The sequence below is a fragment of the Rattus rattus genome, chromosome 15, assembly GCF_011064425.1.
Source record: "Rattus rattus isolate New Zealand chromosome 15, Rrattus_CSIRO_v1, whole genome shotgun sequence".
NCBI classification, from domain to species: domain Eukaryota; kingdom Metazoa; phylum Chordata; class Mammalia; order Rodentia; family Muridae; genus Rattus; species Rattus rattus.
The window spans coordinates 40,113,857-40,139,374 of record NC_046168.1 but is presented as its reverse complement, the minus strand read 5'-3'; the positions used below and the strand labels follow the sequence as shown (position 1 = coordinate 40,139,374).

The window sequence follows — 25,518 nt, the reverse complement described above, 5'->3', positions numbered from 1 at the left end:
ATGAGGTGTTGAGAAGAAGGTATATCCTTTTGTTTTAGGATAGAATGTTCTATAAATATCTGTTATGTCCATTTGGTTCCTGACTTCTCTTAGTCTGTCTACGTCTCTGTTTAATTTCTGTTTCCATGATCTGTCCATTGGTGAGAGTGGGGTGCTGAAATCTCCTACTATTATTGTGTGAGGTGCAATGTGTGCTTTGAGCTTTAGTAAGGTTTTTTTATGTTTGTAGGTGCCCTTGTATGTGGAGCATGGATATTTAGGATTGAGAATTCATTTTGGTGTATTTTTCCTTTGATGAATATGAAGTGTCCTTCCTTATCTTTTTTGATGACTTTTAGGTGAAAATCAATTTTATTCCATATTAGAATGGCTACTCCAGCTTGCTTCTTCTGACCATTTGCTTGGAAAGTTGTTTTCCAGCCTTTCACTCTGAGGTAGTGTCTGTCTTTGTGTTTGAGGTTTGTTTCCTGTAGGCAGCAGAATTCAGGGTCCTCATTGCCTATCCAGTTTGTTAATCTATGTCTTTTTATTGGGGAGTTGAGACGATTGATGTTGAGAGATATTATGGAATAGTGATTATTGCTTCCTGTTATATTCATATTTGGATCTGAGATTATGTTTGTGTGCTTTTCTTCTCTTTGTTTTGTTGCCAAGACAATTAGTTTCTTGCTTTTTCTAGGGTGTAGCTTGCCTCCTTATGTTGGGCTTTACCATCTATTATCCTTTGTAGCGCTGGATTTGTAGAAAGATATTGTGTAAATTTGGTTTCGTCATGGAATATCTTGGTTTCTCCATTTATGTAAATTGAGAGTTTTGCAGGATTCAGTAAGCTGCGCTAGCATTTGTGTTCCCTTAGGGTCTGTATGACATCTGTCCAGGATCTTCTGGCTTTCATAGTCTCTGGTGAGAAGGTTGGTTTGATTCTGATAGGTCTGCCTTTATATGTTACTTGACCTTTTTCCCTTACTGCTTTTAATATTCTTTCTTTATTTTGTCCATTTGCTGTTTTGACTATTATGTGACAGGAGGATTTTCTTTTCTCGTCTAATCTATTTGGAGTTCTGTAGGCTTCTTGTATGTTTATGGGCATCTCTTTCTTTAGGTTAGGGAAGTTTTCTTCTATGATTTTGCTGAAGATATTTACTGGTCCTTTGAGCTGGGAGTCTTCACTCTCTTCTATACCTATTATCCTTAGGTTTGATCTTCTCATTGAGTCCTGGATTTCCTGTATGTTTTGGACCAGTAGCTTTTTCCGTTTTAAATTATCTTTGACCGTTATGTTGATGCTCTTTATGGAATCTTCTGCTCCTGAGATTCTCTCTTCTATCTCTTGTATTCTGTTGGTGATGCTTGTATCTATGGCTCCTTGTCTCTTCCTTTGGTTTTCTATATCCAGGGTGTTTCTTTATTGCTTCTATTTTTATTTTTAATTCCTTCAACTGTTTGATTGTGTTTTCCTGGAATTCTTTCAGGGATTTTTGTGATTCCTCTCTATAGGCTTCTACTTGTTTATGTTTTCCTGTGTTTCTCTAAGGGAGTTCTTCATGTCTTTCTTGAAGTCCTTCAGCATCATGATCAAATATGATTTTAAATCTAGGTCTTGCTTTTTTGGTGTGTTTGGTTATTCAGTGTTTGCTTTGGTGGGAGAATTGGGCTCTGATGATGCCATGCAGTCTTGTTTCTGTTGCTTGGGTTCCTGCGTTTGCCTCTCACCATCAGGTTGTCTCTGGTGTTACCTTTCTCTGCTATTTCTAACAGTGGCTAGACCATCCTATAGGCCTGTGTGTCAGGAGTGCTGTAGACCTGTTTTCCTGTTTTCTTTCAGCCAGTTATAGGAACAGAGTGTTCTGTTTTTGGGCGTGTAGTCTTTCCTGTCTACTGGTCTTCTGCTGTTCCTGTGGGCATGTGTCCTGAGTCCACCAGGCAGGTCGCTTGGAGCAGAAAAGTTGGTCTTACCTGTGGTCCCAAGGCTCAAGTTGCTTGTGGGGGGCTGCTTTTGAGCTCTCCGTGAGGGCGCCAACCAGGAGAGCCTGGGCTGCCTTTTCCCGGAGACCCCATGCACCAGGGTCCCAGATGGCATTAGGTGTTTTCCTCTTGAGTTAGAAATGTGGGCAGAGTGTAGTCTCTTCTGGCTTCCCAGGCGTGTCTGCTCCTCTGTAGGTTTAGCTTTCCCTCCCACAGGATTTGGGTGCAGGGAGCTTTTGATCTGGTCCCTTCAGATCCCGACAGTGTCTAGACCGCAGGGGACCTGCCGCTTGAGTGCCCATTTAAAATAATCTTAGTAAGTAATGATATTAATAATAAATATTACAAAAATCGTGCTATATAAAATTTATTTCCTTTCTGCTATGCCAAAATTTTCCTGAAAATCAGTAAGATATTGTATTGCAATAGCATTCACTATATACATTCTCCTTCGGAGAAGCATTTAAACCTCAGTTAAGAACTATGTTTTTTAACATGGTATGTTTTAGGGGAGTGTTTAGTAAACTGTCTGCCATGATTAAGATTATAATTGATATCAGAAGGATCTGTTATCAAAAGCACACATTATGGGTGGTTCTTAGTAGCCACTATTTCTCTACTTATGAGACAAATTTCTTAGGAAGGGACTTTTAGGCTATGATGATCTTGAAGTTGTCCTTTCGCAAATGTCTTCCCCTTTTCTTGAGCATGTTTGGGTTTCTTTCTGCAGGCCATTCCTGTCATTAACAGGCTGCAGCTGGTGAGCGATGCTTTTGCCTTGTCTAAGTAAGTGTCTTTTCTACTCTCACTGTTACAGGGGACGTCTTGAGAACTTTATAAAAGTCACAGCCTTGTGACTATGAAATTGATTCTTTACCATGCAAAGGCCTTAACTGATTAAGATTAGATCAAAAGAGGGAAATGGTTGTTTAAACCTGTAACTCAGCTCTTGGGAGTCTGAGGCAGGGGCATTGCTGTGAGACCGCAAGACAGAAATTAAAACAAACAACAAAACAAGATTAGGGACAAATTTTATACTCTTAGAGAAATTTTACAGCATAAATTGTCATTGCATAGATGTAAACTAAAACCTGAGATTTTGAAGTTACTCAAAGGTGATGGCTAACAGTAAGGATATCTGCGTTATGTTTTGATACACTGCAGAATTATAAATTCTATATGTATGTACTAGACTAGTATAAGCCATGCCACTAAAACTAGAACTATCATAGCACAGAATGGGCCTTGTTGAGCATCAATGGGAGGAGAGATCCTTGGTCCTGGGAAGGCTCAATGCCCCAGTATAGGGGAATCCCAGAGTGGGGAAGTGGGAGGGAATGGGTGGGTGGGTGGAAGAGCACCCTCATGGAAGCAAGGGGTGGGGGGATGTGATGGGGTGTTCTGGAGGGAAAACCCAGAAAGAGGATAACATTTGAAATGTAAATAAAGAAAATATCCAATAAAAGAAAAGAAAAAAAGAATAAATCCAATGTGCTAGCCATTGGGCCACAGAGCCCACCTATCAGCATAAGCCTTCACAAGTATCAGTATGCTAGGATATCCGGCTAAATAAATATCATTTGCATAAAGAGGTATAATACAGAAAATATAATTTGTAATTTATAAACTGAATCAACTTAACTTTTACAGTCATTATAATCTCATTCTTTTGTTATAAAGGCTGGTATGATTAAGAGTTCAAAGATGGGAGATTATGAGCTATATAGGGAGACCTTGTCTCAAAAACTGAAATAAAAACAAGCAAAAGAATGTAAAAAAAACTAGAAATATTATTATATTTTCAGGATTTAAGTTTTCAGGCAGTAAAATTAAAGAATATATATATATTTGTGTGCATATACATGTATACACACATATATGCATATATAGTATATATATAAATATATAATTACCTAGTGTGCCCTGAGTTATGCCTGATATGTATTGAGTATTTGTCATTTCTTTACTGATTGTCTCCTCTGACACCTGTTGCTCAGTGCTTAGCTGAAACACCCCTCTAGAATCACTATGACTTGGATATGGCTGTCCATATCCTCTGAGAACTATTTTTTTTTTTGCTTCTTGACGCTTTGACACAAACACTTGATTTTCTGGCTTTACTTCCTCCTGACACTGTGAGCATTCTTAAGCACAGTCATGTTTGTGTTTTCTTCCTTCCTTTGTGTGACTCATTCCATCTTATAACTTAAGTGATTGTTTTAGGAACAAGGCTCAGTAAGATGCTAAGGGGCTAAAATGGAAGATGCTCAGTTCTAAATGGGCATTGCGCCCTCTTTTCTCCCTTGCCTTGTATTTATCCTGTAGTCATTTTGTTATCTTAACCACCAAATTTTATTTTTGTCTCTAAATGTCCCTGCTATTAATTAATTAGTCAATCAATCTCTATGTGCATCTTCCTTTTGGTATCTTTGTCGCTCTCTCTCTCTGTGTGTGTGTGTGTGTGTGTGTGTGTGTGTGTGTGTGTGTGTGACATATATCCCTATTCTCCCATTGCCAAAACTTGAAAGCCTAGTGGCATCCTTATTATCCCATCTCATGCTTGGCCCTCATCATGTCATATCTCTTTGTCCTTGGTAATTAATAGCTTCTGAGTCCCTAGCTTCCCAATTTTACTACTTACATACTCCACCACTTCCGTCATCTCTCTGCTGGCCTTTTGCCTTAGCCTTTAGCCTTTAGTTCCCTTGAGTTCCAGTATGACTTTAGCATTGTAACCGTACAAGTTCTAGATATCAACTCTCTCACATTATTTTGGGTGCTTTAAAAATAGATTTACTTCCCAAGAAATCTAAACTTCTCTATTTTGATTTGCAATGATCTCTTTGGATTCAAACCTGATCCATTCTCTTTGTCTCTCACTAGACCCAGAATGACCTGATCCACTAGCCTCACCTCTCACCAGACACAGAATGTCCTGCCTGTTGGCTTTGCCAGCCCATCACAGTGCTCCCCAGTGTTCCCCCTTTGTCCTGTGCTGCCCTCTCTCTCTTTTCCATCATACATGGCTATTGCTGCTCTTCTTAAGGGTTTTTTTTTACCCCTTGAGGCTTTCTCTGACTTCTCCTGTCCCCCTGGTGTTTTTGCTTTGGGAACTTTATTATCAGTAGTCATTATACTTTATGAGACACCCTCCTCAACTTCCTAGGTGCCAGCTAGACTCTGCACTGAAGCCCTTAGCTGTAGGCAACTGCAATGTCACACACTGGCTTCTCTGCCCACCAGCAACTGGCAGAGCATTAGGCTAAAAATGCTAATGATTGATGCCTGCTGGATGGAATTTATATTGTTGTAAGAATACATCATAATCATATTCTGTCACTCAGCATTTGGCCTGGGCTTTCTACAGCTTCTCATGCCTGAATGAACCAAATGGACATGGAAGCCTTGCAGCATTGGTTGAGTTTTCTGGTAGAACTATGATGGGACCATTACTACCCTTCTGCTTGGGTTGTTTTCACATTTTGTTGAAGTTAGACATTGAGAAACAGAGCAGATACGGAAAGAGAGAAAAATCCTTCAGCAGGTCAAGGTTTTTTGAGTGTATGTGTGTGTGTGTTTTTTTTTTAACCAAACAGAAACAATTACATCGAGATTGAGACTGCACTTGATTTGACCAAGTACATTGCCAAAGAAGATGAAATCCTAGTGTGGTTTGAAGTCTTGGTGAACTTGATAAACAGAGAAGTTGTTTATGATGTGAAGAACTATTATTTATACCCATTATTGAAGGTGATTTCGTGCTTGGTTATGTGGCTTTTAAATCCATTCTTCTTTCCTCTTTCTATGTTCTGGCCAGCATCTGTGGGACAGGCCTTTCCAAAGGCAATGTTCTATTCATTCCAGATGTTTGGTGATTTATTTCTTTGTAGCTACAACTGATTATTCTTAGATGGAAACACATTAGCCATAGACCTGGTCTTGGAGTTGAGTAAGGGAGAAGATTGTCAGGGTTTTTCATTCCTGGTGAACTTAGAATATATCTGAACAAGACAAAACAAAACAAAAATCCTCCATGGGGGGTATAAATGACATTTCTTTTATAGAAAAGTAGTATTTATTAGGAACAACTTCTCAAATTTATTTGTAGGCAAGAAATCAGTATCTTACCAATCCCATGTGCATTAATGTTACCTAATGTTCAGGTCTATGAGATCAGCAATTTCAACCTGGGAAATACATTCCAGAAAAAGTAAAAGTTTCAAAGCTGCTGTGGTTGTCAAGAAGATAAAGATGGAAATTAGCATTTATGAATGAAACAGTGACATGTCATCTTCAATGAGGGAAAATAAAAGGGAAAATTCCCATCAGTAGAATTGAATAGGATTTGGACTAAAGATGTCAGAGTAAGACATTTAGCAACCCTTTGGTCAGTCAAGGTCCACAAGTAGACCTGAGAGTGATGACTGCCAATGAGTTTCCAGGTCACTCTGAGGGTGCTGTTGTAAACACCTCAGAGTCCAGGCCCTCTTTTTTTCTATTATCCAAAGTAATGTGGGAAGCTTCAGTGGATGCTGGGAAGCTGACTTCCAGGAGGGTTGCTAGCTGCTGGTGACTATTTTTGGCCAAGTCTGTACAAACTGACAGTTATACTGACTCAGAGAGTTTCAGTGAAGTGATAGCATCTAGTTGGTTCTTAGTAAGGTTAATGAATGCCTGATTTTGTAGCCTCATATTTACCAGCTGATACATTTGGAGAACAAATAACAGTAATTGTTAATGTTTGGTAGGCTCTCATCTGTGCCAGGCCCTATACATACCTCACATTCATACTCACTGGTATAGTTACAAACTGCTTCATGTGTGAGGCAGTAGCCTGGAGAAGTTTAAAAATAAATAAGTATATTTAGTAACAAAGACCAGGTCTAAAAAAGTGTCATATCTCTATAATATCTTTCAGATAAATAATAATACACTGGGATTCCGTATTGTGTGCCAGAACTAATAGTAACCTTTTTTTTGTGTGGTTTATAGAAGTATTTCCTGAAGAGACTTAACTCAATATGGACTATTTATTCAGCTATAATTCGAGAAAATATGGCATCATTACAAGACAACTTTTTATCTCTGTAAGTATTTTTAAGCGGTCATAACTGAATAAAACAACAGTAGATTGGCTTCCATATTTGTGAAGAGAATCTTTTTTTAATAGCTAAAATCTTAGTACCAACTACTGAGAGAGTTTATATGCTATTTTAGAATAATTCCAGCCTTGGTAAACTATGTGTGTCCTCAGAGGAAGCAATAGCTTGTGATATTAATCTTCAGTGCACATGTGTGTGCACATATAAGATACCTTATCTGAGGGGTCATTTTCTTATGACCAGCATTACTATAATATCATAATGGATTAATACTCAAGGGAGAAGTGAATGATGTATTTTTGTTCTTACCAAAAAGCCTCCTGCTGGATAGGAATTTTTCTTGCCATTTATAAGGTCATATTTCTAGGTAGGGCTAGAGACAACTCTTATCCCATTTTTTGTGGATGCAACAAACTTTATTGATTGTATTCAAGAGAGTAGGTAGATCTCCCTAGGCCCCTCCTGCTATTATGGAGGTCTGGGATGGAAATTGTAAAGGATGCTCAGTTTTGGGGGTTAAGTTGTGATGGGGACTCCTTAGCAACCAAGGGCCTCTCTCTTGCTCTCAGTATCCTTGTGAGGGAGATGGTCCAGGAGGAGATACTCCTTGGAGGCCATGTAGGCCATGAGGTCCATCATCCTGTTGCTGTAGCCATATTCATTGTCACACCAGGAAAAGAGCTTTACAAAGTTATCATTGAGAGCAATACCAGCCTCAGCATCAAAGGTGGAAGAGGGGGAGTTGCTGTTGAAGTCGCAAGAGACAACCTGGTCCTCAGTGTAGCCCAGGATGCCCTTTAGTGGGCCCTCAGATGCCTGCTTCACCACCTTCTTGATGTCATCATACTTGGCAGGTTTCTCCAGGCGGCATGTCAGATCTACAGTGGATACATTGGCGGGTAGGAACACAGAAGGCCATGCTAGTGAGCTTCTTGTTCAGCTCTGGGATGACCTTGCCCATAGCCTTGACAGCACCAGTGAATGCAGGGATGATGGTCTGGGCTGCCCCACGGCCATCACGCCACAGCTTTCCAGAGGGGCCATCCACAGTCTTCTGAGTGGCAGTGATGGCATGGACTGTGGTCATGATCCCTTCCACAATGCCAAAGTTGCCATGGATGACCTTGGCCAGGGTGCTAAGCAGTTGGTGGTGCAGAATGCATTACTATCTTGAGTGAGTTGTCATATTTCTTGTGGTTCACACCCATCACAAATATGGGAGCATTAGCTGAAGGGGCAGAGATGATGGCCCTTTTGGTCCTACCCTTCAAGTGGGCCCTGACCTTCTCCATGGCAGTGAAGACACCAGTAGACTCCACGACATACTCAGCACCAGCATCACCCCATTTGATGTTGGGGGATCTCACTCCTGGAAGATGGTGATGGGCTTCCTCTTGATGACAAGCTTCCCATTCTCAGTCTTGACTGTGCCATTGAATTTGCCAGGGGTAGAGTCATACTGGAACATGGAGACCATGTAGTTGCGGTCAATGAAGGGATCACTGATGGCAACAATCTCCACTTTGCCAGATGCCAAGCAGAAGGCAGCCCTGGAAATCAGGTGCCTAATATGACCAAATCCATTCACACTGACCTTCACCATCTTGTCCCATCGGATGAGGCTGGCACTGCATGAGAAGATGCAGCTGTCTCTGGATTAGGGAGGAGCAGAGAGCTCTTATCCCACTTTTTTGGCTAAAACTCATATATCAGAGTAGATTTAAAAGATTCGAATAAAAAATTTATAAAAATATACGTTTTACCAGGAAGAAACAACATTCTTAATGGATGAGCATCAAAGCCCTGTTACTTTCGCCCCTCTCTCCTTCGTATGATATAATACCTTAAATTACAGATGGACAATTGTAATACTTCTACTTCCTTCATCCATCAATACAAAATTAATGTGTTACTGGGGACACAAGGAATGAAGGTTAAGGGATGGGGTCCATTCAGACTACTCATTTCTAACTGGTTACTTAACATTTCTCTATTTATTGTTAGCAAAAATTATACGATTATGTAAATAGGAACTAGGTTGACAATAATACTGTTCAGTTACTTACATATGATCATGTTTAATTGCTATAAATGACTATCCTAGAGGGAGCAAGTACTTTTTCATGGTGACTTAGGAAGAAGCTGAAAGGAAGCATGAGTCTGTGGTCCTCTGTTATGTTTGTGTATATATGTTGGAAGTCTAGATTTGGAGGTTGGTGGTAGCCACCATCTATAGCTACAACTTCTAGAAACATTAAAATTCAATCAACCAAACCAAACAAGAAATAAAAATACACACAAATATGATCATTCTTACTCAGTTGTAGTACCCTGCTGAGACAGTAGAAGTTAGTGCCATAGTCTACAACTAGAAGTCTATCTAGAACTGGATTGGCAAGTAAATAGTGTGTCAGAGGTAAATTGTGTGATTGGACAGGTGAGCACAAATGCACTCAACGAGGCAGCACACATATTAACCAGATACATTCTAGGCTCTCCTAAAGCAGAGTGAAAAAGCTTTCATTTGGTAACACCCTGGGCCAGGCAGAATTTCACAGAATCCCATCTTTTTGCAGCTAGCCCAAGGTTGAGTTGGGTGGAGAGAGGGAGTGAACTCATAAACAAATATCTAAGAGGATCTGTCAAGGGACCTCCACCCACGCACATCCCAAATCTGCTCATCACCAAGTCCAGGCCACACTCCATGGAAACTAGAGGGTGGAACAAAAGAGTGTTGAACTGGTATTTTCTAACGACTTGAAAATCAGTCTGGCTTCTTTCGCCCAGACCCCAAACTTGATGACTTTAGCAAGACACACAACAAAACAGGACGTCCTTGGGCTCATTGTTGTTCAGAGCCTTTCTTTGACCTTGATTTGAACAGTAATGCAGACCCTTGCTTAGCTATAAAAATAAAACAAACCCTTCTGTCTTTGGACACACACAGTAATTGATAGAGGAGGGTTCGGATGCTTAGCAAGGGAAAACAAATTTCATAGGAGGGAGAAAATCTTTTTTTGGATAGAGAAAGCATGCTATTTTTCAGCATATTAGATCAGATACCCCACAGATATTTCTAATCCATAATAGAATTTTTGTAAAAGAGGGAGAAAGTAAATTGACAACAGATGTATAGTATATATGCACTCATGTGTCTTTAAGGTTGATGAATGATGGGAATAATTTATTTCTAATTTTGTAAAAAAAAAAATACTATTTTTAGGAACTTGCTGGTGCCCAAGGACCTCTCTGAAAATGCTTTCCTGAATCGTTAATATGTTTGTCATCATAAAAACTATTTTTAAAAAGAAAACTGATGGTACTAGGGGATGTTTTAAAATTCTCATTGTTTTGTGAAACACATTCTTGGAAGCAGAATAAATGAAAGTGATAATTCAAAGTTAACCACTTCGCTTTGACTTTTCCTTCAAGACTACCACTGAAAAAGTTTTTTGAAACTGCCTGTTGGTTGGGTCTTGAAGACTGTCTCCAGCTGTCCAGAGAGCTCTTCAGAAAATGGATGGCTCATCCAGAGACTGCGTAAGAGCTTCGTTGTAGCTCTCTTTGCCCAACTCCTGTGTCAAAGCCTGTAGTTTCTCATCCTTGGCGGTGTTCTGATAGTTGGGAGGGATTATTTCTGCTCTCACTCCATTGAGCTCCTCAATTTCTTTTCGGATTATCTAAGTCAGTTCTGGGCATGACAAGAGATTAGAACTCATTGAGATCACAGCCTTTTGCTACCATCGTGTTTTCTCACTGAGCATTTACAGATTGCATGGTCTGTGCTTGTATTATATCTTAGTAGATTGCCCTTTAGGATTGCCTTGCTAATGTTATAGCTACGAATATATAGATTTTTTTCTCTCCCTTTCTATATGGATTTTGTTTCTCCAACAAGAATGTTTAAGCAGGGTGGGAGGGTGGGAGTGGGGTAGATGGACAGGAAGCCTCCCACCCCATCTGAGTTTTCAGTCTCATTAACTGCTGAGACTTTGGTGTTTGGGACTTCATTGCCTTTCGTTTACCACCTCAGATGAACTCTAAGGAAATGTGATAGAAGCACAAGACCAAACCACCTTATTGATGGATGCTATGATGTTTATAAATTAGTTCCTTGAAAACGCAGCCAAATGGATGAGTCTCAGCATGAAGCTAATGATGGCTCCCTTACTCGCTTCTTTAGATTTCTCCCTTCTATCTTTATAGTTCAGCTATCAAGTGATACTACTAGATTTATGCCTCTGAGTATGATTCCTTGGATAACTGTGTTTCTGAACTACTACAGGGAATGTCTTTTCCTCTTGTGCCTTTCAGAATACCTCCTCAGATCGAAAAGGTGGTTTTATGCAATGCCATTGCTCTGGGAAGCAATAAGGACTGGGACTTTTTGTTTAATCTTTACATCAATAAAACCGAGGAGCAGGAGGACTTGTTCCATCTTGTCCATGCAATGGGCTGTAGTAAAGATCCGAGGACACTTAACAGGTGAGATGATCAACTTACCTCGGACATTCTTGCTGGTCAAACATAATCCATATCTAAAGGGAGAGAGAAAAAAAAATAAGAAACAAACATATCTGTGCAATGACTTAGAACCACGAGCTTTTAAAATTCCATGCAAATTTAACTTTTCCTAGGATTCTAAAGCTTATTTTTGTTTTACAATTGGACTCTCATAGATTTATGGAGTATGACATCACTGTGTTTCCCTCCCGTTTTAACGAAACAAATTTAATAGAGGTTGTAGCAGAATCTGAAGTTGGCTGGTACGTTGCAAAGGACTTTCTAATCAACAATTGGGTAGCTGTGTATGAAAGGTAAGAAGGGGCCCAGGACCTCACTTTTCTTTTTTTCTTTTCTTTTATTGGATATTTTATTTATTTACATATCAAATGTTATCTCCTTTCCCAGTTTCCCCTCTGGGTTCCCTATCCCCTCTTCTTACCCCCTAGGACCTCACTTTCATTTAACTCACTATCTATCTTTATTTCCTATTTTTACCAGAGCATATAACTTGGATAGTTTCTATTGTTTGATAATTTCAAACAAGGGTCTGATGTTTTTTGATCAAGCCCATCCCTCATTTCCTCCTCCTCTGTTACACACACACACACACACACACACACACACACACACACACACAATTCCCTCTCAATTTCATAGGTTCATTTTCTTTTGTAACTCACTGAGTCCACTTAGTGCTGCTGATATGGTGCATGTATGTAGGCCTCTCTACAAAGGGGAAACAGTGCAGGAGCCATAAGCTATCAAGTCAAAAGCCCAGTGCTGCGTATGGGTTCTCTCCTTTCAAAGTGTTGGTCAGTGGGCTCCAATCGGTACCCTAAACATTATAGGCTATTGCCACTGTGTATGGTCCCCCAGGAATTCACCTTCAGCCTAATGTCAGAAGAGTTCTTTCACTCACTGAAAAATTGATGACCTTTCTTGCAGTTTGTCTCACCACTAACTAGAAAACATCCAAGACCACTTACCCTTAATTTTGGCTTCCTGTATGAAAATGGATTGCATATACTATTATCTATCTCAGTTGCCTAATTATATCCATCAAGAAGTTTCTCTTAAGGAACATTAAATTGAGTAAGTCATAATTTTGGTATGGAAATACCCCATCCATTAATGTGTTTCATGAAGCCTATCACCAAGGCTTTAACAAATACTTGTTTTAAAAACAAAATTTTTAACCATTCAATTTTACCAATGAACACTCAGGAGTGGAATGGTAGTGTGAAAATCTGCTAGCTCAGAGAGGCAGAGAAAACGCCCAGCTGACCTTACTCCACTGACTTCCCAGAAGAAAATGCTCCTTCTCCACGCTGTCTCAAGTCCCTCCTTTCTGTTTACTTATGTATATTCCCCATCAGCTGGTTACTTGCTCTGCCTCTTGACTAGGGTTGATATGATATGTAAGATGTTATATAATATATATATTCCTAATGAATTCCTAATTTGAACACACATACATATACACATATACGTATTATATGTATGCATACATATGTATACACACACACACACACGCGCGCGCGCGCGCATAAACACATATATTCTTCCTTAGCATAGATGAGGTTCTGGGTTCAGTCACCACCATCACCAATTGATAAATAATTAAATAATAAACACAAACAGAGTCCCCTAGGACCAGTCATGATTGGTCTGAGAATGCACCTTGTCACCCATGCCTGTCATAGTCTGCACTCCTTCTGACAAACAACTGGGTGCTGAGGAAGGCAAAGGATCACAGATATCCCCAAGGCTACGTGTTCAGCATCATCTGGCCACTGTGCACTTAAACCACTTATAGATGTTAAGGACAGTATGCATTGTCATGGTTCATAGTGAGCTTGTGCCTCTCACCCCTAGTACAATCCACGCAGCCAAATGAGCTTGAGCAACTGACTCTAAGACTTGGCAGAGTGGCTACTAAGCATGTCAACTCCAAAGCACACCTGCCCCTTGAAAACTGGTAAAAGAAAGTCTCTACCTTTTACTGGTTTCCCAAATGACTCTAAGTTTAACAGGGGCCCAGTTCATACTGTCTTTAAAATTATATACAGCCGAATTGAGTGTGGTACCTCACACTCAATTGTGTGAGTTGTGATCCCAGCCCTTGGTAGACTGAAGCAGGAAGATTGCCATGACTTCACAGTAAACCTGAGCTACATAATGAATTCCAAGCCAGTCTGGGCTACAATGTAAGACCCTGACGAACTGACAAACAGGCAAAATCAAACCCATAACCTTGCTTAATTTGATAGCCACTAGCTAACATGTAGATGTTTACACTTCCATTAATCAACATTTTCAAAAATTAAAATCCAGTTTGCCAGTTCTATTATCCCTGTTTGAAGAGTCCAATGTAACTAGAAGCTGCCCTATTTGAACAGCCCAGCTAAAGACCATCTTCATCAGGATACAGAAGTTAATGGGCAACACTGATGGATCTAAACTAGTCCCTTGATTAATTTGCTGACTCATGCAAAGCTCAGGTGTGAATTCAAACTTCAAAATTGCTTTAAACAACTCACTAATCCCAGAAATAAATACATGGTGTCACCTGGGCGTTGGAGAGCACTCTTGTCTTGCTGTGATGCCTGACTCACGTGGGCACCTCCTTAACCAGTGGAAGCCTCTAGACTGGAAAGTACAGCATGAGAGCGTGTTTCTATCGGAACAGATTTCTCACTTCAAAATTAAGAAACTGTTGGTTCAGTCATTCTGACACATGTGTCATAGTGATGTTGAGTGTAAGAAAAATTAGGTGCAAGCCAAAGGCACACAATGATATTTTTCCAATACTTGTGCAATTTTTCTCTGCTCTGAATCTGTCTCCTACCTCGAGGGCCTTAATAATGAAAAAGATTGCTTTTAATGTAAAAGGCCTACATGCATAAGTTTTATTCCTTACAAGAATTTTTCTTGCCTTTAGAGAATAGAAAAGTATTGGCAACTTCCTAGTAAGACTTAAATTCTACTCTCTAAAGTGTTGATTACTTCACGACTGATTTAATTAACAAATGTAAGTAATTAAATAAAACATATAAAGAATTCCTTAAAAAAGCAAGAGCAACAACAACAAAAAAACAAAAAAACTTCTAAATGAGGCTCATTATCTCCATGAAGTTTGTAGAATTGTAAGTGCATAAACTTTTAATGCATGGCTTCATTACTTTTATATTTTATTCATAAAATATGTTATATTTATGGCAAATAGAATTAGTTTACTTCTTTTGCACAGTCTACTCCAAAGCATACTGTATACTCAATTAAATTTGTTTTACAAATTGAACACATTTGTTTCTAGTGTTTAATTTATATTGGAAGTCTTATTCAATTTTGCTAATGGTTTTTCTGAATAAACAATGCAATTATGAATTGTTGAAAGCTGAAGTTCAAATTAATGATGAAAACATATACAATTAAATGGCAAAGGAATGCACTCTTAGGTCTTTATATATCAGAATATCTATGGCTTATTGAAGTTATAGTAGGCATTGAACATAGTTATGTTGCAAATCTTCATGATAAACTAGATTCAAAGGCACAGCTGCAACAATTTTTATAAAGTTTCCAAGAAAGAAACCCAGAGTTTTCGGCTACCTAGCATCATATAGGCATAGCCCTTCTGAACCTAGTAATATGCTAATACCACTTAATTACACATTTTCTGATAGACCAGTTATCCCAGGAGAAAGAGAGAGATGTAAGAGACAATGTTTTCCACCTCTGTCATCTCAATTGCAAGCTAAACAATACTGGTCTGTTGTCTGTCTACTAATTGACACTTAGGGTTTGATTTTGTGCTATGTGAAATGGCAGCTATTGTGTTCGATACAGCCTAAAGTTTTCCCTTGTAATCCAAAAATGCAGTTGGTTTGAATGCAGAACTTGGCCACCAATAATACATCACGAAGGAAAGAAATCAAAGCCCTTCCTCTTGATGGCATTTTAGTAAGAGTAAACCCTCATTTGATTTCTCTACTTCTCTTTCCTGTCTTTATCCTCCTCTGAGAGTTTAAAAGGATGTATGTTAGCTACCAAAGTAATTTCTTATTCAACCCACTATAATAATCTTATTTCAATTTTTCTTTCTTTTTTAATGCATCCAAAAGTCAGTCCTTCCCTCTCCCCCCTACTACAGCAGTACTTTGTATCGGTATGTATCTGTTCTTTCTTTGTAACACTTTACAATATTTGTTTTCTAAATGGAGCTAAAGCAATCATGGTACCAAGACATCTTGAGACTGTCCAAATATAGAGATGCACATGCCAGAAAATACACAAACATAACTTTAAGCATACCACAAAGCATTTTAGTCAGTGGGTTTTGAAATTTATTCCATATTGACTATTCTTTGGTGAGGGACAGCATTTACTTATTTATATACATCCTTATAAAGTTTGTTTGCTTTGAGACATTGTCTATGAATTCTAACTGACCACAGAATAGGTGCCTACAATTGTTGTTATAAAGAAATATATTAATATTTAAATAAAACTGCAAACATTATTGCACAAAACAGTGTATATAAGTATTTCTTTAGTGTTAGTAGTTATCTGCATAACAGATTTCCTACTTAAAGGTAAAGCTGCACAAATTCATGCATGGTTTCCCTTAGATTTGGGAAGATGATATCAATGAGGCTATGTATCTATTGCTGAAACATGCAGCTTCTTTCCAGGTACTGTTGCTCACTGAGCAGCTCCTCCTTGCTTTGCAGGTATGGACCACAATCGCTGAACACTCTAGTGTCCATCTTAGGGAGGACTGTCAGCACAGATCAGCAGGTTATGGAGGTAAGTACGGAAAGTGTTGTGAAGTTCAACGACATTTGGTAAGCGCTTTCGTTGTAAGTTGACTTGGTAAGATTAAAATTCGTGTGCTTATCTGAATCGTCTCTCTATGCTTCATTAGTGCTATTGGTATTGTATCAGTTGGGTTTTTCTAAAGCAGCCAGATTGCATATCAGAAGTCTTGCATATCAGATATTTACAATACATTACAGTAGCAAAGTTACAGTTATGAAGTAGCAACAAAATGTCCATCACAGGGTGAGGAACTGCATTAAAAGGTCGCAACATTGGGAAGGTTGAGGATTTCTTTCACTCCAGAAATAATCTTACCTCCATTGTACAGGAGCAATCCAGTTCTCCTTAGCGGTCTGAACCAATCACCCAGTAATAGCTTGCTGGCTTAAGGGCTTCGGAAGCCCACAATGGCTGGGGAAGTCTGAACTTCTAGATCCTTGTGATGTTTGCTGCCTCCCCAGGCAGGAGTGCTCCTCCATCTGGAACCAAAAATTCTAGGCTAGCAGAACTTAAGGAATGAAAAGGTTCCCTAGCAGGTCAGTAAGATGTTAGCTAACGCAACCAGTTACTTTTCCACCCCGTAGTTTCTAAATCTATGAACAATGGCTATGGGAGAAATCATACCATGTATTGGATGTGGCTTCAAATCATTCACTGCTGTGTGGAGAATCTTGCTCCAGCCTTCCTGGCTACTGTCACTTAATTGCTGCTGTAACTGTGTCTCCAAAAGGCCATTACATCATTCTATTAGGCCAGCAACTTCAGGATGATGGAGAACATGGTAAGACCAATGGAGTCTGTAAATATAGGCCCACTGTCACACTTTTCAGCACTTCAGAATCTGAAGTTCAATGTCCTCAGCCTCAGTAGGGTCCCCTAACACATCCCCAGCCCATGTTACATGATCCTTTTCCTTACCAATCAATGTCCTTTCTTAAACTGCTGACACCCTCCAAAGTTGGGTATCAAATTCCAATGCTGGATTTTGTTGTCATTCAACCAGTCTTATAATGAGAGCTTTGGTTTTCTTTTCTGCAATTTGAGCTCTATGGCTTCTGGAGAGAAGATTCGTTTCGAGGACATAAGAAACTTTTAGATTGTGTCTGTGCATCTAGAGCCAGTCAATTGTATCACTGGGTTCATTTTTTTTCTTGCTACTGTATCTGTAGATGCTGTAAGTTGAGTAATTTTACCAGTGTTCATTATTTTCCTTTGTCACTGTATCTGGAGATATAAGAAATTGATTAATTTTTATCATACAATCCATTCTTTTCCTTTATCAGCTTATCTAAAAATGCTAGAAACAACCAGCCAGTATTATTTTCCTAAAAAACTGTCAAAAGTTATGTGTACAGTCACTAAAGTTCCTTTTTCCTCCAGCAAGCCCATCAAATATTTCAAACAATGGGCTTTCAGTATTCAGTATTTCAGTATTACCGAGGGAGTCAATAAGTATGGGTGTTGGTGAATTCTAAAGTCTGTTCCAGATACTTAGCAACTTCATCAGAGCCACTCCCTTAATTACGTATGTCTTAGTTTCTTTTCTGATGCTCTAATAAGACATCATGACTGAAGCTACTTACACAGAAGAGTTTACTGGGGGCTTGCCAACTTTAGAGAGAGTCCTTACCCGTCCTGGCAGGGAGCACAGTAGTAGTGGTGTTAGCTAAGAGCTCACAATCCAGGGTTGGGGATTTAGCTCAGTGGTAGAGCACTTGCCTAGCAAGCGCAAGGCCCTGGGTTCAGTCCCCAGCTCTGAAAAAAAGAAAAGAAAAGAAAAGAAAAAAAAAAGAGCTCACAATCCACACATACAAGGCAGAGTGAGACCTAACTGGAAATGGCCTAAGCTTTGGAAATCTCAAAGCCCACTTCCAGCAACATACCTCTAACAAGGCCACACCTCCTAATCCTTTCCAAACAGTTCCCTCAACTGGTGACCAAATATTCAAACTTATGAGCCTATGAAGGCTATTCTCATTTCCACACCCTGTTTCCCACAGGCTTGTGACTTAACACAAAATGTATTTAGGCTAACTTCAGATTTCCCCATTGTCTTTCAGTTAATACTATTAAGAGTTCAACATACAACATCTCTTCTCAGATTCAAGGCATTCTCTTACTGGTAATGTCTTGTAAAAGCAAATTCAAATTACATGAGTCCAACATACAATGACACAGAATATGCAGTATCATTACAAAAGAGAGGAGTTGGGACACAGTGAGGAATGAGTGGACCAAAGAAAAGCAGTCACCCAGCAGGGCAAACTCTAAATCATATAGCTCATGTCCAGCATCAAATGGGTTAGGTGGTTCTGTCCTTTCACTTGCCTACAATACACTTCTCACTCTCAGACTGGCTCCACTCCATGTCTGACAGTCTCCTTAGCTCTAAGACTTCTAATCTCTTGGGATCTCTGTCACAATCCAGGCTTCATTTCCACAGTTTCACACAGTGGCCTCTCATTGTCTATAGCTGTAGTTGATTAAGCCACTCTAGTCCCTGGCAGTGATGGCATGAGTTCCTTGCTACCTACCCCAAAGCTCTGGATTCTTCAATGAAACACACACACACACACACACACACACACACACACACACACACACACACAGCCTCATATTTAATATGTATTAATCAGCTAATTAATGTATTAATTGTAATGAGATCTGATGCCCTCTTCTGGTGTGTCTGAAGACAGCTACAGTGTACTTATATAAAATAAATAAATAAATAAATAAATAAATAAATAAATAAATAAATCTTAAAAAAAAAATCAGGTCAATGTCTGGGCCACTCCCAAACTTCCACTTTGCTAACACCTCCCCTCTGATACTCCTGAATTATTACTTATTAAAATCTACATTCCAAGTCTTTGCTACCTTAGACCAAATAGGAGATGTGGGGGCCCTGGGGCTACTCTTCCCTGCTCTTCTGTGATTGAATGCTTTCTCTCCTGTCAGTCTCAAGCCTGATCCTCCTGCTTTCTCAGCATGTACTAAACCTTCTTCCCTTGGTTCCCTTGCCTGGGAATCTAAAGCCCTGCCTCTGTCTCCCAGCCCAGCCATTGGCTGCCAGCAACTTTACCAACTAGAACCTGGAATCACATCTACAGTATACCACCATGCCCCGTTTTTAATGAGGGAATTTAACTCAGATCCTCATGGTTGCATGGGCAAACACTTTGCCAAATGAGCTAATTTTCCAGCCCAATTGTACTGATCTTTTCATATTAATTTTCTATCCTGAAACTTCACTGAATTGTTTATTTTTCTGATAAATAAAAGATCATGTCATCTATAGACAATGCCAATTTGACTAAAACATTCAGAAGTGAAGAATAACATCTATACAGATATAAGAATTGGTATTGCTCTCAGAAGCTGCCAAGTTCCCTTGAAAGACAGAAGGGTCTCACTATGTCTCGGATCACAAATCTTTTGCAATATTTGGTGAGAGTTTTGATGTAATTTGGAAATAGAGAAAATAGTAAGACCAAGTTCTTACTGTACTCCTTCTAGTTGACATGTCACCCTTCTGGGGAAGTATAGTCATAATCACACTGCCTCAGTCACAGCCTCTCCAGGGATACATGCTGGAGGTCTACACAGCTACTTCTGTCAACCATCATTGCCTCTTTGCAAAGTGATTTTCCTGTTTTCCGTGAACTCTGTCTTCTTTGTGCCGGTGAGAAGTCTGGTGGCGCTGATCAGTTGTCTCTATCCTTTCAGTTGCAGCAGTTCCTCAGCACTGTGTTGGAGGAGCACCAGAGGATTTCGGCTCATGCCAAATTACAGGAAATGAAGGTGGAGAATCAGAAAAACAAGAAGAGAATTGCCAGGGTGGTTGAGTGGCTTCGGAAAAACACGTAATTTGCGGCTTCTGCATCTTACCATCTTGTTTACTCACTGTTCTGTCTTCAGTGTTCGGCGACTCTGGAAAACCCACTCAGCTTCTTTTATTTCAGTCCGGTTCCCTACTCAGAGAGAGTCATGTCCTTCCTGATTTCATGTCTTGCCCCAAGGATCCATGATTGCTGAGGATTTTGTCAACACTGCCATATATCCGCACTAACTTCTGCTACCCATTGAGCAAGAACACCACTGAAATGATTTCAACTGCTTTGTTAAAAACAACAAACAAACAAACAAAACCAGATTGACCTAAGAAAGCATCACTTACTCTGATGAAGTGAAAGCCAGTGGGCATGAAATCAGTAGCATCCATGGGGAGCAGGTTCTCTCCTGATGGAAATCAAGACCTGAAACACACTATGCCTTATTACTAGTTTAAAAATGAAAGACTGGTGAGAACACAAGGCAGTACAAAGAAACAGAAGCCAGAAATAAATGAGATCCATTAGGATGCAACTCCACCAAAGAAAGCCAAATTAAGTCATGTTTGAAAAAGGAGTAGACACTTTCAAATGCCACAAAGCAAAACAGTCAGTCAGACAGTGTCACTCCCCCCCCCCCCCCCCCCCCCCCCCCCGCCACGCACATATATACTTCTCTCCAGCAGTGCCTGCACCATTGATGGTATCGCAAAAAGACAAATGTAGAATCTGCAAAATGCCATCAGGATCACTCTGGGGGGGGGGGATAAAAGCTCTGCCCCGAGGCTCTGTCTATTCCCCTGTGGAGGACACTCTTTTCAGAGTGCCTGAGGTCAAGGACACTAATGGTTGTAGACTAATCATCTGGTCTAAGGAAAAATTCCACATAAAGAGAACCAAATGTTGGATCACAGAGCATTTCTTTCTCATCATTTTGTATGCAGAAGCAGAAATTCACTTGGCCATGTTGAACCCACTTGCAATGGGGTCCCATGGACTTTACAGAGTCACTGCGCCACTGAGACACACGGAATGAGCTTAGTTTTGTTGATGAAAAAAATGGAACCACAAAGTATATCGCTCCTGCTTCAGAAACTGTAATGCTTCTTTTTTTCATTTTTGTTGGTGTTTTTCCAGAATGAGGGTAAAAAATTGCTTATCTCCTACCTGCCTCACAGTAGTATCATAAAGATTAATGAATATACTGTCTATGAAAAGTCTTTAAAACTTCCAGACAAAACTAGAAACTTCAAAGTTTGTTTTTGGTGACTTTGTTAATGAGAGGAATCATGGGGGTGGGGCAGGGACAGAAAGAGGAGTCAAAAAGCAAACAGAACCAGTGAACAGAACAGAGGAATAGATTAGGAATGGAAAGAAAAATAGGTCATGGTCTGCCACTTCATCCATGTACATGTCACAGGACACACACATAATTATTAAAAAATAACACTACACAAATGCAAAATAAACAGTAAGTCGTTACACAGTCAAATGTTGATTTGAAATTTGTAACATTTTACATTACTAGAACGTAAAATGTCTCTAAATTTTCTGGAGAATGTTTTGTGTATTTGTGCAATGAAAGCAACATAGAGTCATTGTGCTGATGACCCGATTTATTCTACTCCATAGTAATGCTTAAATGGCATAAGGCTAACTCTCATAACTGATATGAACCCCTTTACAAACCCAGAAGATGTAATTGTACAGCACCTTGCATACAGCAGTGCATTAGTGAGACTAATATGTTTTAATGGATGCTAATAAAACTTCTGTGCTGGGTGTCTACCTGGCAGCATCCACTGGCTTGCCACCCCTTTACCACCTTCCTTTCTGGAGAAAATGTAAGGAAATGAATAAAAGTTATTTTGACTTGATTTCTTTCAGAAAGATTTTTACGTTTTAAGTTTTGTGTGTGTGTGTGTGTGTGTGTGTGTGTGTGTGTGTATGTGTGTGAAACCTTCCTGTCTTGAGCTGAACTATACTCTAGTTCTCTTGATTTCTATGGAAAAGGAATAGCAGGAGATGGAGCTTTTCTTTCCCTCTCACACACTTAAAGCTGAGCAGAATGGGAAGCAGCTGTCACGTCTGCTTCTAGCCTGAAGAAAGTGGCCCTTTTGAATAGATGAGGGTTCTAGGCCTGAAAGCTTGGAAGTACATGCCAGAGGACAGAAGTGGTGGCTTTAACTAACTATGGGATCTGTAGGATGCTGGGATTTCTACCCATGCAGTGATCACTATATCATTCTGATAAGGTCCCTTAATTTTAGCTTATCTCATTTGAGATAAACACAGCTGTTAATTCCACGGATTCTCAGGAGAAGGAATAATCCTCATAAATCTCAAGCTTCACTTTGGAGATCATTCTAGGAATACTCTGTAATGGAGAACAAATGGCTCTAGTCTCTTCAAAAGGTTGATAGTCTCCTTCATCGCCACCAGCCAAACCCCAAAGCATAGAGAAAAATATTTATTTTAGGAAGGAAGGGAGAGAGAGAGAGAGAGAGAGAGAGAGAGATCATGACCTAACTAGTTATAAGTGGTATAATGAATCTGGCAAATGATATCATCGGCAGGACACAATACACTTCAGCAAGCACTTCCTGCAGATTACACTGAGCATGCTCTGTACAGGATTATCGCCACTAAAACGCACATCCCTGCTAGGTAGTATCTATTCCTGTGGATTAAAGACAAACAAAATAAATCATACTAATATTCTGTTCCTTTAACAAAGAGATCTAAATTCTAGGTTTGTTAAACAAATATTGGGAACATGAAAAATAAAAACAAACAAACACACACACACACACACACACACACACACACACACCAACAAAAAACAGACAGCTCAATGCGTGAATCCTTATTCCAAGTTTCAGAACCTCTCCACTTCTCAACCACTGCCCTAATTCTCACACTGGAGACTTGACAGAGCTGTGAATTTAATTTACATTGCAATGATGCATCTTAATAGACTATCATAGAGCTACTACAGAAACACAGGATTTCTTCTGCGTGGGGTTGTGGGGAGCAGAGGCAACTGCCTCTTTGGGAGGCTCTGGGCTAGCTGTCTGGCTTCTCTCATAGGCCACGGACTTGATCGTGAGGTAGCCATCTGCTTCTATGTAGTTGATGGCCTCTATGTTGAGGTAGTTGGAGAACTTGAAATGACGTCCATCAGGCTCATTGATGGTCAGCCCAGCATGGTTGAAGAGATGCACACATCCATGATGCTCCCAGGCTGGAAGGGAAAGGCAGACTCTTTCTTCCATCCTCCAGACTCTGCTCTGCTTGCTGCCATACACAATGGTGTTGAAAAGGGATTGATTGATGTGTAGGCTCTGATTGTTGCTGTCTTTACCCTGATTCAGCGCAAAGCTTTTAGCTTTGGAGGCCATCTTGCCTCAAACTCTGAGGCACTCCCTTGGTTTGGGATTCAGATCGCTGGGACCAGACCACAGGCCATAACTGAAGCTACAAGACTATTCCTGGATTTGCTGCACCAGCTGCCTGAAGACTGAGCCTGAGGTTGAGATGCTGAATCTTTTAAATTCAGACTCCATTTTAGAGAACCTGACCTAAGTTTGAACTCAAGTAAACTAACAGGCTAGCACTTAACATTAGTTTCCAAGTTGCTACTCCAACAAACCCAAGCCTAGCCACAGTCTCTAGACTAATTCCCAACAAGACGAGCATTTCCAAGTTACACCCTCAACAATATCAGCAACTCCAGATTATTTCCCCCAACAAACCTGCAACCCCAGGTTACAAGCCCACCCCCTGCCTAATGACCACTACTGCCCAGGAAAACAGAAATTTAATTTATGATCTGACACCCAGCACCAGACAATATTGTTAAAGGCCACAGTAGCTTTCTAATTAGATGCCTACACACATATCCCCTGCTTGCTGCTTACTATAAAGCCTTGCCCGAATAGAAGTTTGGGGCTCCCTACCACCAAAACCATCCTGCATGACGGTACTGCATTGAGGATGGGGGCAAGCTAGCTTGAATAAAGACCGTATTGTGAGTTGCATCAGATTGGCTCCTGTGTGTGTTTTGGGGGGATCACTAACATTTCCCTGGCACAACAAGGTCTCAGGGCTTCCTTAGGGATTAATACCTTAGAGTTGCTTAGTTCTTTCATGTTGCTACAACATGTCCACAACTTGCTACTTGTATAAAGTGAGGTTCATTTAGTTCCCATTTTATTTTGCTTGCATGTATATGTACAGATGTATACTGTGTGCACGCTCATAGAGGCCAGAAGAGAGCACTGGTTGGAGCCCCTGAAACTGGAGTTATAGACAGCATGAGCCTCTATGTGGGTACTAGGAACTGAACCCCAGTTCTCAGGACAAGAAAACTCCCAAGAGCCCTCAATCTCTGAGCCATATCGCCAGCCTCCTTTAGTTCACATTTTTTGAAGGCACAAAATTCATGATTGGGAGTTCTGAGGTCAGGCTTTGCCTGGTCCTAAGCTTCCCTATATTATCTAAAACTGGGATTTGCTGCCTCCCAACCCCCATGAGTCTTACTCTGAGAGACTCCATTTTACAAGCAACACCTAGAGATAATTTAAATAGTAAAGAGGTGTATAGTTTGCATGAGAATGCTATGGCAGTCCACACAATTGATTTAAATATGTCTTTGTGTCTGTGAGGTCTTGGAACCTACATCCCACAAATGCTGCAGATGTCTGCTTCTCCCTGTATCCCACCATGTGTTGATTGATTAAAGCTACTGCTGCTGCTGCTGCTACTAAGGAATGCTAAGGAATTCGGGGTTCCCTTTGTGAGTAATAAGTTTTACTGAAAGGACCCAGGAGGAATTTTGGATATCATTTTATTATATTTTGATTGAAAAATATCAGGGTAAGTGAAAGGAAAATTATACAGATTTAAGGTTTAAAAATATAAAATTAAAAGAGTAAGTTTCAAAATCCACAGACTCAGGGCTAAACACTGTCCAGGCAGGGCGGGGCCCGCCCTGCAGCCAGGACTGACAGGCCATAAAGATAAAGAAAAGGAATGCAGGAACCAGCCCAAGCTATCAAGACTGACTCATAAACCATTTGGCAGGAGGGCACCTCCCCCAGCTTACTCAGAGTCACACCTTAACCAGGTGTCCTTCAAACCCTGATAAGGCCCTGGCTTCTAAAAACCCGAACGCCCCAGTCAGCACGTACTCTTCTGCTGTGTTGTGATCTCACTGCTATGTTTGAATGAGCCAATCACTTATAGCCTCGCCAACTCTCCCCCTTCCCCTGTTCCTCACCCTATAAAAACCC

General features: G+C 40.1%; 1 protein-coding gene and 1 pseudogene across 1 annotated transcript in view; one reads left to right on the top strand and one right to left on the bottom strand.

Annotated features, from left to right (window-relative positions):
* Positions 1-20,369, top strand: part of Lvrn (laeverin) — a 67,898-nt gene extending 47,529 nt beyond the window's left edge. Inside the window, exons 13-20 of the mRNA XM_032885696.1 lie at positions 2,696-2,751; positions 5,562-5,715; positions 6,958-7,052; positions 10,500-10,607; positions 11,382-11,552; positions 11,747-11,884; positions 16,307-16,382; positions 20,121-20,369. Coding sequence (XP_032741587.1) covers positions 2,696-2,751; positions 5,562-5,715; positions 6,958-7,052; positions 10,500-10,607; positions 11,382-11,552; positions 11,747-11,884; positions 16,307-16,382; positions 20,121-20,261 — 939 coding nt within the window. The 3' untranslated portion in view covers positions 20,262-20,369. The remainder of the gene's footprint in view (positions 1-2,695; positions 2,752-5,561; positions 5,716-6,957; positions 7,053-10,499; positions 10,608-11,381; positions 11,553-11,746; positions 11,885-16,306; positions 16,383-20,120) is intronic.
* A 2,836-nt stretch (positions 20,370-23,205) lies between these two features.
* LOC116884363 lies at positions 23,206-23,693 on the bottom strand (annotated as a pseudogene).
* Between the last annotated feature and the right edge of the window lie 1,825 nt (positions 23,694-25,518).